The 16,118-nt window shown below is 40.4% G+C and overlaps 1 protein-coding gene across 1 annotated transcript; it reads right to left on the bottom strand.

Annotated features, from left to right (window-relative positions):
* Positions 1-1,151: 1,151 nt before the first annotated feature.
* Positions 1,152-6,510, bottom strand: LOC140850930 (protein ROLLING AND ERECT LEAF 2-like). The gene is made up of 4 exons (XM_073255664.1): positions 5,292-6,510; positions 4,977-5,161; positions 2,370-2,593; positions 1,152-2,205 (listed from the first exon to the last, which is right to left on the bottom strand). Exons 1-4 carry the CDS (start codon positions 6,361-6,363, stop codon positions 1,407-1,409), a joined length of 2,280 nt encoding a protein of 759 aa, XP_073111765.1. The 5' UTR covers positions 6,364-6,510; the 3' UTR covers positions 1,152-1,406.
* Positions 6,511-16,118: the final 9,608 nt, after the last annotated feature.

Genomic DNA, 16,118 nt, shown 5'->3' on the forward strand with positions numbered 1-16,118 from the left:
GAGCATGCAAGGTTAAAATTTGAGGAGATCATATGGCACAGATCCCCGAGTGACATGGAGTCAAGAAGTTTACCGGATAACTAGAATCAAAAGCGTAAGGTTAAAAAGCAAAGATTCATCTTTCTCATTCCCTTGCTACATGTGTTGCTTTGATTTTATTTAAGGTAATTGTCTCTTATAAAATTGGGTCAGAACCTGGACTTATCCGAAGAAGAGAGGGATTCCAACCAAGACAGGCCGGCATCCTATTAAAAGTATTGGCATCAGATAACAAATAAAGGAGCAGTAAAAACTGTTAGTATGAGAAAAAAAGAATTGCACAGAGAATGAAGAAAAGTTATGTATTGTTGCTGAACTATTTGATCATCAACCTGCCAGAGATGATTTGCTATATGCATCTAATAGGCGATAAATGGTTCACAAAACATCCGACCGCACTGCTTTCTACAAAAAATACCATGATTCTTTAACCCACAAAAACAACGGCAGCAACAGCAAAACACACACACAGCTTCTAGGAAGCATAGCAATGATTCAACAAGCAATGTTCATCGATCCCATGGCCCATCTTTTGCAACCGTTCTCATTCTCTTCCCCCCCTCCATCCAATGTTCCAATGATTTGCTACCAAAAAGAAAAGAATCTTGATCCAATGATTGCATCAATTCTAACAGCTGGTGGATTAAAAATCATAACCACGTACTGCAACTGAGCAAATGACCCATACAAGGCATACGGCCGGGAGAACCATCAATTCAAAAAGAGTTATTTAGTAACATAAAACCTTCACGCCAAAAAAAGGTTAAACTTTCCAATGGCACCTCAGCACTTCCCAGCGTCACCAACCACAAGTGGCGGGCGCGGAGGAGTTGTGCGGCCCGAGGAACGATATACGGATAGCCATGTTCGCAGCTATAAATAAAACTATCTTCCTGCCGCCTGATACATCCAGGACAACGGTGGTCCTTTTCCGTAGAACGGGGGGGCCACCGGCCCCACGGCCAGCAGACAAACCTCCCCGAAACCGGCCGGATCACCGCCTAATGGAAAACATCTCGCCATTAAATTTCCCCAAACACCCTCATTGTGGAGAGCAAGACCAGATCCTGCCATAAAGAACTGAAAATTATATCATAAGTCACGAGTGCAAAGAGTCCAAGATAGTTGATGATTATTAAAAGCACAAACCAACCAACCAACCCATTTGATCTGTACAAAGACATCCACCCCCTCCCACATTCCAGAAAGGGCAAAAAATTATCAAGAACAAAACTGATATCTACACCAAATAAATCCCCCTCGCACACCAAAAGATGGGGAATTTTCATCCTGATTATAACTATATACTTCTTTCATTGGATTATATAGATCTAAGTAGGCAACCAAAAAAATTATTGATGAGCGTGCTACTTGACAGACCTAGCTCGCCGGCAAACAGCTTCCAGAGCTTCCACAAACAAGTTTGAGAAACCAGTCATCGCCTGGAACACCCCGGGCAGACCTGTCTGTATGTTGTTGAGAGTCATTGATCTTGTCACCTCCACTGCCTTGGCATGCCTCATCATCTCATCCTCCACCCTTCTCCTGCATGCAGCAATCTCAGACTTCTTCTCTGCTAGTGGATCGCGTGAGTCAAAAACTTGTCCACCATTGTCACGCCCACCACCCGGAAGCCCGATGCCGACCATCGAGTAGGATTGGTAGTACTTTTTCTCGATGGATCTCAATGATGCGGACTTCTTCTCAAGCTCTTTTGAAAGAGCTTCAGTGCGTTTTTTGATTTTTAGCTCCTCCGCCTGCTTGGTGTAGATGACATGGATGACATTCATGAAGCTTTTGATGGCCTCGGATGCCACAGTATCGGGAAGCCGGTCGAGTGCTTGCTTCCATTCGTCACAGAAGGCAGTAAGTTCAAGCGAGATGGGAGAAGAATGGTCTTTCTGGGGGTTGTCACTGCTAACTTGATAGAGGGTGAGCCTGAGCCAGCTGTAGAGGGCTCGGATATAGTCTCGTTGGTATTTGATGAGACGATTGAAACTTGAATGCCAGGCAGAGACAGCAGCTTCAAGGTCACGAGTAGCCAGTCGGTGGAGGTCAGATGTCGGCTCACCAGCAGAAGATCGATTCACAAGACCACGGACTTGTTGAACAATATGATTTTGGACCTCATGGAATTGATGCATTGATCTCCACATGTTCAAAAGCCTGCACGTTCTCATGTTATAACATAATTCAGATATGGTTGGAGGTTTTACAGGGCCTTCTGGGTTCTTAGACAACTACAAGGGCACCCTAGCTGTTTCTGTATACAAAATTATCTATGTGAGGTGAATAGCTAAGATTTAGGATAGGAGAGGAAGATACATTACCCATAGCATATATCAACAAGTTGTGGGGCGAGTTCATCGTCACGGACTCTGGTGATGGCAGAAGAAGTGGTGGCGACAGCCTGAGATGTGACTATGATCAACGACTGCAATTTCTTTATGGAGGCCTTGGTCTTGTCCAGTTTTGCATCCTCCTTTCCCTTATATTCCTGGCTCTGCAATGTCGACAGCTTCTTTTCATGCTCAATCTTAATGCTCTCTCTAGTCTGCACTTATAAATTCACTTATTAAAACATAGACTAATCATCATCTTCACGTTAGAAGCAGAAGAAGGTAAAATACATCAAAAAGAAAGAACCACAGCATACATAAGCAGGCGGTTGTCTTCCCAATTAACGTATATGAAAACTTCTTTTCCTGGAAAGAAAACTTCTTTTCCTCGAAAGAAAAAAAAGTGGAAACTTTCAGCCATTATATTCACAAGTACAAGCAATCAATTGATCAAAATCAACATACTACTTGTTGATGAGTGATAATTAGGTATTAGATTGTTAAGGATCATCTTCCTTGGGTGTTCTATGGGGGATCCATTTGACTACTTAGCCATGCACTGATAACCTGAGAGATTACTAGAAGCTGATAATATAGAGGTGAGCATATACAAGTTAAAGCTTTCAGAGGGCCGATGATACTTGATAATGTGATGCCATTTATGGAAAGACTTCAGTTATTCTTAATTGTCGATTGATGCATCATTTGGTGTTTGACATCCTCATGTCATACACTTTAAGACTAAAATTTAGTCCTACACATAGCTACTGTCACTAGTGAATTCAATAGCATAAAGAAACAGGTACTTTACAATTATGTAAATGAAAGACTCACTTATGTTTTGTACTTTTCTGTCTCTGCTTCATTTTTTACATGGAAGCTCATGAATAAAAGGTGATGCCTGTAATTTCAACTTGTTTACAACATGAGGCTTGCAAACGTACATGACGAGAATCTACCACAGCTAAATTAACCAATCAAGTGGAAGCAACAACACATTTGAAGGCAAGCAATAGCATAACTCAACTGAACCTGAGAATAAAACACAAATTTTAGTAGAATAGATCGTCTGCTTTGTTTCATGTCTCATCTTATTAGTCGAATATAAAAGAAAATGCTTAATGGACCCAGATAGCAAAACCCTATTGCCTCCTTATGGAAAACCAAATTCCTCGTGGACCTGACCATTCCCCGATCATATCACAGGAACAAGGTGCAGCACCCCACCATATTCCTTTACAGTGATAAAACAGTATGGATCCAGATACCAGCATCCAGACATGAGCTAAAACCCTTATGTGATCTGTTTGGTATTAGCTTTTGGATTGTACAATGTACTGGTCTTACCCAAGCCAACCTCTTCTCACTAATACCACCCAAGCCTTTTCTTTCTCTCTTGGCATTTCTATATGGTATTCATAATTGAACTCATTTATTCCAACAAATAACCAGCCTAAAGTTATTAATTGCTTGTCTGTTTGTCTACCAAGCTTACTAGAGAGAGTCCCAAGACCTGATCATGCCTAAGCTGATATCACAGTGCAAACCATGACAGCCATGGGCCAGAGCTACAGTTCATCCAGGTGATGAACATGACCCACAGAAGATAGTGATAGCAATAATTGCTCGTTCAAAGATCAGTACTTGGCCAGCACCCAACCTATATGGACACCCAGACAAAAAGTATCCCAAGAAAATCATATCCCATCACTTTGCCTCATGTCAAGAACCAATAAACTCAAAACAAGAAATCACACCAAGGACCAATCAACTCAAAACAAGAAATCCCATCTTAAAAATCACATTTCGAATGACAGATTCCTTCGTTATGAAACTAGTTACCGATTTTCATTTCTGGTATAGGACCTTATTGTAAAGAAAACTCAACACACCGCTAAAGAAAAGAAGAGTGACAGTTAATTAACCAATATACATTTAAATATGGGACATGCCACCAAATGAAGAGGCTTGTTAAAACTACCCCAACCGGTTCATTACCAGGCCCATCTCAGAATCGAGAGAAAGAACCAAAATTTTGATACTCCATCTTCTTAACATTCTGATTTTAGAGCCTAAAGATTTGGTGAGACGACAATTCTAAAATTTCAATTGAGCTTTTCTTTCCTAGGAACAGTGGCATTAGAGAGAAATTAGACAACAAAAACAGCTATTCAGAGTGGTCCATCCAATTAATAGAATTACTCCAACGATCAGTAAAAGATAACACTCAGTTTTAACCAGTTTTAAATATTACTCCGCTCAAAAAGCAGAGAATCCTCTACAGAATTGGAATTTATCCTCTACACAACGATTCCCACGGTCCCCTGCTTTTTATGTTAGTGGGAGGGCATTTTTAACATTCCAACATGCACGAAGATACCCATCCGATTTCCCTGTAATCCAAGGAACCCGCGGTTCAGTCGCAGAGAGCGCACGCCGGCACACTGGCACTCCCGTAATAAAGACCATTAGAAAGGGTACTAATAATAACAACAACAAAATAAGAACAATATTATTAATTTATTGTCCTGCTCGGGCAAAAAGGAAAATAACCAGAAAATACCTTTTTTTCTGAGGGGGTACAAAATAGGAAAATACCTTGACCTCCTCGTAGAGCTTCTTCTCCCAAGCCAAGAGCCGCTCCAGCGTCGAGCCGTGGCTCTTCCCTCCACCCGAGTCCTCCAGCATGCCGGTATCGAGACGATACTTTATCGCCAACGGCGGCTTCGAGGTCCAGCTTGACGACAGCGCGCTCAGTACACTGTTCGAATGGTACACCGTCTCTATATGATTTTTAAAGTAATAATAATTAATCAGTTATGCTAATTTTTAATCAACAAACGGCCTCCACAGTGTAATTAATTACAAATGATTGCCATTAGCCCTAAGGAAAGTGTTTGCAAGTTTACTTACTCTTGAGCTGCCGGAAGCTCCGTTCGAACTGCGCGCGGCCGGTTTCCAGGAGTTTGGAGACGCCCTCGCCGGCATCGGCCACCTTAACGAAGTACTCCTGGATCGCCGCCACGATCTCCGCCAGGTTGCGGTGGCGTACTACCATCTTGAGCTCGGCGGCGGAGGAGGCGTCCTCCCGCCCGTTCCACCCGGCTGACGACGATCCCGCCTCCGACCTCTCCCGCCGAAGCGTCTTCACCTCCGCCGCCGCGGACGACCCGATCTCCGACGGCGCCGCCCGGCCGGGGTCGGACCCCCCGTAGTCGGATCTGGCGGCGATCCCGTCCGATCTCGACTCCCTCTCCTCCTCCTCCTCGTTCTCGCCGTCGCATTCGGTGGTGGAGCTCGTCGTGCCGCTGTATCGCTCGTCCCAGTCGCGGCAGTGGATTTCTTCCCTCTCTCCTTGGATTCCCTCCTCCACCTCGCCCTCTTCTTCCCGGGGGAGATGGTGGTGCAGCTGGCGGTTCATTTCGTCGCGCTCGGCTTTCCGGCGCTCGAAGAACTCGGAATCGGGCGGGGAAGGGGGGTAGAAGTTCTCCCAGTCCCAGGCGGAGGATGACTGGGAGGGGGTGGTGGCGTAGGTCGAGTTCATGGGTATGTGGGGATAGTACTTGGCGGGGGCGGGAGGCGGTTTGCGGAAGGAAGAGCGGGCGGAGGCGGGAGTGGAATCGGAGAGGATGTGGGGGAGCTTAGAGCTGGTGATGGTCGGAGAAGGAGAAGGGGAAGGGAATAAGCGAGGAGGCGGCGGCCGAGGCTGGGGAGTGGGCGGCGGGAGGGAGGTGTCGGTGGAATGGGGCGGAATGGGGTGAGTGCGGAGGAGGAGGATGGGAGGGGCGTGGTCGGAGACAGCAAGTGGCTCGCCCTGGGCGAAGCGGGTTAAAGCGGAGCCGGTGAGGCGGAGGGAGTTGAGGTATTCGGAGTGGGCGGAGGCGAGGTGGTGGCGGGAGTCCACGGCCTCCTTCATGAGGCGACGCCGCTCCTTGCACCGCCGCACCGTGTCCTCGTTGTCCAGCCGTGACGCCGTGCACCCCATCGCGCCGCTACCGGAACGAAAGCGTAACCTAAAGAAAAAGAGAGATAGAGACCGACCGCCTCACTACTCACTCACTCATAATATTCTCTCCTCTTTTTTCCATTCCGCCTCTCCCTTTCTTCTCGTCCACTCGGTGCTTAATCGCTTTTCCGCGGATGAGTCAAACCACTGTGTGTTAATAGCCTGGCCTCACAGCGGCCACTGGTGAGTCGTTATCTCGACCGCTACCTAACCTGGGATTATTTTTTATTTTTTCGGATACATGCGCCTACAGTGATGGATCTGTTGGCTGCGAGATGGTCCTCAGTGATCGATTAGTTTGATGGACCCATTTTATTATATTTGGAGAATAAAAGCTTCTTTTTCATGGATATTTTTCTGGTAACGGAATTCATTCGTTTGGGCAAAATACAAGGCAGCACCTTTCGGTACGTTTTATACGTACTTAAAGCGAGCATCTGGATATCATGGATGTGATTATTATTTTTCTTCAGAAGTCCCTATCTAGGTTATACCCACATTCCTTTCTACAAGCTGGTGTTCGGCAGAACATGCATATTAATCTCACTTTGAAAGGAGAAGCCATAACTATCAAGAATCAAACCTGGAGAGTCAGAATAGCTATATCTTTTAATATGTTTGATTTGTGATTGAAATTGAATGAAATTTGGAATGGAATTGATTATTAGAAGGAAATAAGGATTGAATATTGGAGGATTTAAGCCATTTTGAGGGATTTATGCCATTCCAATTCTAGAGTAGAATTCTCTAGAATTGGAATGAAAATGGAATGTCCCTCTAACCAAATAGCTAAAATGATAGTCACTTATTCTTCCATTCTTATTTCAAAGACTAACTTCTTCTAACCAAATATGTCCTGAAATTCTAATCTTAAGTGTGATTATGAATTTATTCTAATTATATTTCATTTAGTGGAGATGCTTCATTGGAGGTTTAAGACGAACATACTGATTTTATGATTGGAGGAACATGGAGGAAGGCATGATCTGTTATTTATTCTTTTTCAAATATTATTGTTGCTATTTAAGAAATCACAAGTGACTGAAAAATATGGCACGAGGTTAAGACAAATTGGCAGTTGCTACCTATTGCATTGTGTCCATTTACAAGACACAAATGTCCATTGATTTTTTTTTTTTTTTATTTTGGGACACAAAATAGAGATGGGATGGAGGCACATTTTTAAATTTCCCAATACAAGTGGTGGTCTTTGGATCATGTGAGAGATAAATGGTAGCCATGAGTAGCTATCCTGTTCGGGCAATTCTTACATAAACAATGCGTGTGCTTAATTTTTGTCAACTTATTCTTGACATAATTTCCACGTAGCAACATATAAATGTTTATTTATCTATCTATCTATTTATTTTTTTTCATATAGCGAAGGAGATATTGAAATTTACAAAAGGGAGTGACTATATCTCAAGAGAGAATTGGTCCATATTTTTATCATACATATTTAAATTTATTTACTATTTTTTCTAAAATGAGTGATATTTTCTTGATGGTACTAAATGGGCAAGTTCATAGTCTACCTATTTTTTCTATATTATTGCAAGATTAACTCATAATGTAACATATCTTTCTTGCTTTTGCCCGACAAATGTTTGTTAAAAAAACAACATATATTCATCAACACCCTTTGTCTCGTATTTATAAGAAGCATGAGTGCTCTTTCTCCTACAGCGAGTGTTGGATGTGAAGGTTTACCATGTCATGGAAGACAGCTCAAGAATAAAGGTTGGTGGCCAAGTCAGAGAAGAAAAGAAGTGACAAATAAAATATCTTGAAAGAGAAATTCTGCTTAAGATCAACAATCCCCAAAAATAGATAAAATTACACATATGATTCTGTAAATATAATTTATTGCATATTATTTTTCAGAAATTACTATTTGCATACATAGTTTTCTCAAATCATTATATTTTTGCAATGATATTCCTTCTGTTAAATTTTTGACTAGTGGTGTTAAAAAATAATCTTTTTAGCTATAGAAACGTTATTACTACTATTTTGCATTAATACGGTCAAAATTTATTTATTTATTTATTTATATTATTCATTAATACAAAAGGATAATAAAGTTATTTTATACTTAAAGAATCCTATATTAACACCATTAATCAAAAAAAATTAAAAATATATTTTAAAAAATAAATTATTTTGGATATGTATATAAATAATGAATTCTGAAAGGTAAATATTCAAAAAGCCAAATTTACAAGGATATATATAAAGATCAAAAAACAGATACATGGGTAAAATTAATTGGTGCTAGCAAATTGACTTAGAAATGATTGCTCGAAGCGGAAAAAACAAAAAGACACAAACAATAGATACGAACTGCTTTTCAAATAATCCATCCTAAAAATCAACAAATAACTTTAGTTTTTAAATATGATCTTAACAATCTTTAAAAAATAATTATTAATATCTTTGGCTGAAGAAGACGATGATCATCATCATGATGATAATGAACTCTTCCAAGCGTCCACAAGATATTCGAGTCACCATGCACTTGGTTCTACTCGTTGCTTTGCCAGTGCAATTGTGTTCTTTTAGGCTTTTTCTCTTTTTTTCTTTTTCTTTTTTTTCTTTCAGATGTACGTAGTATTGTTTAAATTAAAGAAACAAAGCAACTGGCCGTAATGCGAATATTTTGGAGAGCACACAACTTAGGCTTTAGCTTTGGTATGTGCCGAAGGGAGAAGAGAAGGGCACGATAAAAGGACGGTGCGAAAAGGAGAATGGAAACGGCTAAAAAGGTGCCATCCGCCTTTCATTTGGACCAACCACCCACGTGCATGGTGCCTTCTTTTCTGGCCCTCACCTTCCCTTCCTTCGTCTTCGTTCTCGTCCCACTCTCCTTTATCTCTCCCCGCCCTCTTGTGTCTTTTCTCCAAGTCCTTTTTTCCTCTGCTCAAGGTCCTATCAAAGAGATTAAAAATTTTTTTTTAAAAAAAGTGTCTTCTGTTTTTCTTTCTCCCAATCCTTTTTATCTCTTTCCTTCTATCTTTATTAAAATTCCCACCAAGAAATATTGTGTGCTGAATGATGCCTTTCCATACCCCAATGTGAGATCAAACTCAGAATAGCATGCAGCTTTGTGAGTTATGACTTTATTTAAGCTCTTTTATGGGCTTCTTTAGACCTGCTAATAAAGGTTTAGCCACTGAACGCGTTGAGTTCGAACTTGTGATGTGTAGGCGCGGATCAGCAGCATATTTGCGCTCAAAAAAAAGGCTGCTCCAGCTAATCCTCGATATGCTCCTCAAAAAATGCCATATAAGCATCTGTGATTGGTGAAGAGGGTAGTAGTGCAATATAAATTAATCAAAAGTTTCAAACTTTGCAAAAGACCAAAACCATCAAATCATACACCAAGCATATGAACAACTCTTGTTCAAGGATTTCAATTGGCAAAGCAGAATCTTATATACAAGATTTTAGATATGTGAATTTTCTCAGGTAATTAATTAATCAGAGGTAAGTCACTAGAAATGTGAAGATCAAGTAGAACATAACAATCAGCATCCAAATGATTTTATATTTTTAAAAGCGAAGCCAGTATGATGCAAAAAAACAAAGAAAAAATATTAGCCTAGTAATTACCCATATTTGCTAAAAAAATTAACTATAGTCTATATATAGCAGCTTACTTTTTTCTCATCCGTGCAGTTTAATATGCAGGTTTTGGCCTAATTATTATGATTTTCTTCTGTTAAAAGAGGAAGCAAGATTTCCAGGTAAAAGCTTATAGTGGGTGGACAAAAGAAGGAATAAGGACAGAGCGGAAATCCATACATTTAGCTACTTTTGGTTCCCCAAAGCTAGCCTCATAGCAACTGTTCTCAGAAGGGCCTAACAAGTGCAATAGATTACCACGCACATTGTCCATGCAAGGATCTTACCAGATACAACTAACGACTACTGGCAATCTATAAAGAAAAAGATGTAACTAATTCAAACAAAAATGATTCTGTAAAGCCCTTGGATGCGCCTGCCTCTTCACAGATACATTAAGGAAGAAACAACCATGTATCAGCATCTTATGCATGGTCATCGAGTTGGTCCAATAGAAGTTCTACACTTTGAGAAAGCCTTTCTTTTTTGTGAGGCTCATGGCTCACCCAAAATTTTCATTTACATGTTTAATGAGACTTTAGTTGCCTTGTTCCATGGATATAAGCTATCTCCCCAAGATACATGGACCAGATTAAAGAAATAACACCAATAGATAACACCGAATAGAAAAGGATACGTGTAGGAGGGAAATGATAGGTATACACCAATGCATCATGGATGCAAGTTTAAGCCGCAGATGAACATTCTTGCACTTCAGAGCATAACTTATTTTAATCTATTTCATGCTCTATCCAACTGCTGCATCATCATCTGCAGATATGATCTCATGTTTATGTAAAATGAACCAGTCCAATTTTCTTCATTTGGGGCTAAAACAGCTGCTGAGGCATTCAGCTGCCACCCTCTGCGTAATTGGCTGTGTATGCTATGCAATAATGTTCATGGAGAAAAGAACAGCACTCAGGAAACAGATATGAACCAATCAATACCACTATTTAAGTAGAGGCAAATTTTTATTAGCCTTGAGAACATTAAAATTAACTGAATCCTAATTCATGAGATCAGAAACTAGAGAAAAAGGTGCAGTCGCAAAGAATGACTATGAGACTTATCTCATTGAATTCAGAAGTAAGGACCGGCATCCATACGCATGTCAAAAAATTCTGGCCATTTAATTGTGCACCAACTGAGAATTGACACGAAGGTAACTAAGAGTGAACTAAAATTGCCTCTGAATGTCGGCAGGAAAGTATGAAGCCTAAATACAATTGTTAACTTCTCAGAGTTAATGATCACTTAGAAGTACTTTTAGATTTTCAGAGGCAAATCTTGCCAGAAGTATAAAAGCTGGTAGTTTGAATATTGAGTGGATTCATGGAAAGGAGAATGGAAGTTCTAAATAAATTTGGGAAGCAAAGCAACTACAAAGCATATGTTCATGTTGATATTAAACGCAGGAAAGAAAAAAAAAAGGACCCTACAATGATTAGCAGCCTGAAGCTTGAGTGGGTTCAAGATTTCAGGCATGGAGGTCCAAAAAATCTGAGAAACAAGCCAGAAAGGAAGTGCCATTGTGTAATAGTATCAAAATTATTTATGCGGTTATAGTGTTTTCATAGTTGAATTTGTTTGGCTCTCAGTTGTGTCAAAATTTTAATAGGTAAATAGATGCCAAATTTAATAGGCAATGGTACTGCTTTATTACTGAGGTGATGGTGATGTTGATAATTTTTGGCAGAAATAGTGGATGGTTGTTTAAAGAGTCCAAGCTGGGGGGACAGCCCAAAGATTCTGGCTAGAAGCTAGAAGAACTCCAAAAGACAACTCTATGACAAGACATTTTTCTAGTGTTTTCACTAAACCAAGACCAGATGGACTCTGTTACCCCAAAAAAAAAAAAAGGAACAATGGACTATTAGCTCCTCTCTGTTGAGTGATTGGGGGAAACCAAATACATCTGATTAGGTTTGTCTAGAGAAACCAAATATCTAAATTCTGTGAGTAAAGATAAGCTTCCTCTCTTGTAGGACTTATGATATTCAACCGATAGCCTCAATTCAACTTGATACCAGACATGTCATAATTTGAAGAAGTTGTTGGTCTTGTTATTTGAGTCTTCCTCGAAACTTCAGAAAATGTTTCCTAAGCTTAAATAAAATCATTACATATTCTTAGATATCTCGAAGAACAGCTCTCTGGCAAACTAAAAATTAAAAGGATCAAATTGAAAATCATAGAAGGTGCATGGCCAGGAAAAAAAAGTCTTTCAACTTCCCCTGTTACGCGAGATAGAGATAGATAGACAGAGAAAGACAGGGTGCATGAAATGTTATATGTCTAGATTATATATCAAAAAGTACATAATATGATCCTAATCTTTGGCTTAAACAGCAGTATATTTTAGATATTGGAATAAATTAAGTTAATTGATTGAAAAGAACAATTAAATGTTTGCTTTACTAGTTGATATTGTCGTATCTCTATTTATACTATACTATACCGGCATCAAACTAGTATGTAGTACAAAAGATATGATGATATTCGATACATCGAATCTTTTTCTCTCTAAATATATTGATATTGTAATGAAGTGGTATCGATACGGATCTATTACTAAAATGGTGGCCTTGAAATTGTTTAATAAAAAAAAAAAATCTTATCTGATCAAGAAAAGTTACTCTTTAAAAAGCCGAGTGGCGTAGCATTTAAATGAGAAGATGCATCCCCAGCTCTGCCAAAGCAATCCAACAAGGGAAAGTTCGTATTCTGGCCACTAACTTCAGCAACAGAACTTCCTGCCTCGTAAACTAAATGACACAATTGCCAAAGATAACTACGTTGATGGCATACATTGTTGTAAAGACCTACTTGATTACGAACATTCCCACAAAGTACTTTTGGATGTTCAACATTTATCTATCACGAGTGCTTTTTAGAAGGATGCTGCGAGAAAGCATCAGTACTAAACAAATTATCATCAGAACGTGGAACAGTATTATGTGAGATACACTGTTGGATAGCCTAGCAAATTCCTTCACAAGCGTGGCATCATACTTGAGATGACTCGGCAATCTCAAGTAACTGCAGGACATGTCATGTCATCGCAATAATACAATACAGCATATTACAGTTTACTAATAATGTGACCTCTATATATTATATATATATTTTTATTTTTTATTTTTTTATTTTATATCGACGACGTTTAGATTAATCTAAATCTACTCCAAGAGCAGTCCAAAAAATTAAAAAAAAAAAAATTTCTTAAGACCCATGGATAGTCGTCATCCTGCATCAACTAAAACTGTCAAAATAGACCGGCCCGGTCTGACCCAACTCTAACCCATGCAATTGTGATTATGGGGGTCGGGCCGGGCTAGGCCCACTTGTTAAAAGGGCCATAAAATCCCAGTCCGACCCTAGCCCACGTGAGCTATAGATTGGGCCAGGCTATCCACATCTTTTTTCTTTTTTTTTTTTTTCTAGGATCGAAGTCTACTCGAACCATTCTCCTGTCGGCTGTCACCATCCGGTACCGCATGTTGTGAGTCCGCTCTTCTATCACTGCCCGACACCCTGCTTCTCCTCCGAAACCACCGAGAGGAGGAGGGAGCGAGGATGAGGAGGGCACTGTGACCATCGAGACGACCAAGGAGGGGTGTCGGGACCATCGAGAGGAGGAGAGAGGCCGCAATACGTCGGAGAGGAGGAGGGGGGCCGGGGAGGGGGGTCGTCGAGGGGAGGAAGGGAGGAGGGTTCTCATCCATAGGTGGATAGGCAACGGTGATGCGAATCCCCATGGCTACAATCTTGAAGAAAAGGAACAAGATCGGATGCATGGGGCTGGAGGAGAGTGCGAGATCAAGGGGGGCTCGAGATCACAGAGAAGACTCCTTTTCTGCAGAAGAGAATGCTGGATTGAGAGCAGAGGGGTTAAGAAGGGATTAGAATTTGATCGAGAATGCCGTGGACTGAGAGGGTGCGGGACCATCGAGGAGGAGGAGGGCCAGCGGTACGTCGGAGATGAGGGAGTGGGCCGAGAGGAGGACAGAGGGCGTTAGGGATCGAGAGGAGGGGGGTTCTCGCACTGGGGAGTCGAGGATCGAGAGGGAGAGGGAGGTGTGGGCCTACCCATATGCTGATCCGGCCTTAACCCGGTTCAGCCCATGGGTTACAGAGGCCAGGCCAAAAAGCCCACTTGCATAAATGGGCCAAAAATTCTCAGCTCGGGCGTCCGGCCCATTTTTAGGGCCAAATGGGCTGGCCCTTGGGTCTTAACCCATTTTGACAGCTCTAGCACCAACTCTACTCTCTGTGTGCTCAGATCCATTTTGACAGCTCTAGCGCCAACTCCACTACCTCATGTGCTTAGCACAAAGGATGCCATCCGTCCATCACACTGTTGATCCCTCAAAATATATGCTGACTAGACACAGCATGCACTCGCAGTAGCCCTCCAAATGTTGCCAAGGAGCGGGTGGGCCTCGTGATGCTTGGTCTCCTCTGAAAATCCAGCTGATAACCATCAAAAAATCTCCCTCAATATGATCCTCCATGCTCACAACTCTTGTATCGCAAGATAACACCAACCATGTAGCACGAAGCTAAGCACCGAATACGAATGCCTCATAAAGCGATGAGCCTCCTGTAGCTAGCATTCGCAATTTGAATCCCGAATGATAAAATTTGAAACTACCTCTGTCATTTTTGACGCCGTCATCAAAGTTGACTTTAATAAATTTGGAGGTGGAGACTCCTAAAAAATGAACAAAATCCTAGACGGTGGAAAATCACCATGAAATATGGAGGAACGGAGGTCAAAATCACCACGGAACGGCTGGATGGTGGAAAATTATATGCAAGTTCCTGCTTTTACCTAAATTATTGCAAGTCTGGAGTTCGAGCTTCAAGTAAAGTCGGCATGGGCATGACAGACTTCTACGAACTAAGGTCTTGCACATGCAAGGCACGTGCTCTGATCTGAAGCCCGATAAGCTAATAAGCCCCATCTAATATACTGTCTTTGGTGTAATATGAACTCGATCATGTGTGAGGAGAGTTGATTTTTCTTTCTTTCTTTTTTTTTAAGGAAAGAGAACGGAAAATATTCAACATTTTTTCTGTTTTAAATTAATTTGATAGGGCTGCCAGTGAAAGAATTGGGACTCAACCAAAAAGGATCTTGAAATCCAATATGCATAAAAAAGCTCTTAGAAAATTATTATAAGTATTGTGTTTTTAAATATTCTCGAGTTACTTAATATGTCTCGAATTACATGGTTGAGTTGACAGGACAGACAATACTATATGAGACACATATTAGAGGAAATATAGGCACACTCTTTTATTGACTTTTAAACATTAAATGTTCAAAAACATTATTTATGGTTTCCAGGTTGATAGTTAATTATCTATCAATCTTTATCAAATTTCCAAGAAAGAAAAAGTCCAATGGAAAGTAATCATTTTCTTTTTTTTTCCAATACTAGCAATCAAGCACGTGTTTTGCATGTCTGAACGAGAATAGAAAACAAAGAGCAAGTCATAGAGTTGAATAAGAAGTCGACCTATTTGGGAAGTTAAATTAGAGAAAAATTGAGTCAAATTTATTTGGAAGTTTTACATAAGAGCAGATGAAAGAGAAGAGAATGGAAGTTCACGGCAAGAAAAGATAGAGATGTAAGCAATACACTTTTTAAAATAATAGAAGGAGACAGAATCAAGAGGGAATACTTCCTAATTTGAAAACTACCTCTTTTTATACATTGTATAATACACCGCTCTTCATCTAAGTATATAAAGAGGGCAAGTATTATTACACCAATGCTAATGCATGCGAGGAGTTGTAATCATCTAAATTCTCCTTTACTTCTCAAGCAATGCATTTCATTCATTGAGCAAGGTGTACATGATTGCAAGATTTAATGAACGAGAAGTGTTACAGCTTATTCAAGATGGGGATAAAATTATCAATACATATAACTTTGAAAGGAGAAAACACCGAGCACTTTACCAAAAAAAAAAAAAAAACCGAGCAAGAGGGGTCACATGATTGAGTTTGTAAATTTCTTGACTCTTAGTATTGATACAATTTTAATATTCTCATATAATAAAGAAGATGAAAGTTTCCTCTACCTTGTTTCATAAAG

Source organism: Elaeis guineensis, chromosome 4, assembly GCF_000442705.2.
Source record: "Elaeis guineensis isolate ETL-2024a chromosome 4, EG11, whole genome shotgun sequence".
NCBI lineage: Eukaryota > Viridiplantae > Streptophyta > Magnoliopsida > Arecales > Arecaceae > Elaeis > Elaeis guineensis.

What these genes read in the sequence shown, in the direction of transcription:
- LOC140850930 (XM_073255664.1), bottom strand. Translation starts at nt 6,363, where the DNA reads ATGGGGTGCACGGCGTCACGGCTGGACAACGAGGACACGGTGCGGCGG. An exon ending in AGCTCTACGAGGAGGTCAAG is followed by an intron (nt 2,594 to 4,976) that starts GTATTTTCCTAT and finishes TTATAAGTGCAG; the next exon opens with ACTAGAGAGAGCATTAAGAT. An exon ending in CTTGTTGATATATGCTATGG is followed by an intron (nt 2,206 to 2,369) that starts GTAATGTATCTT and finishes GAGAACGTGCAG; the next exon opens with GCTTTTGAACATGTGGAGAT.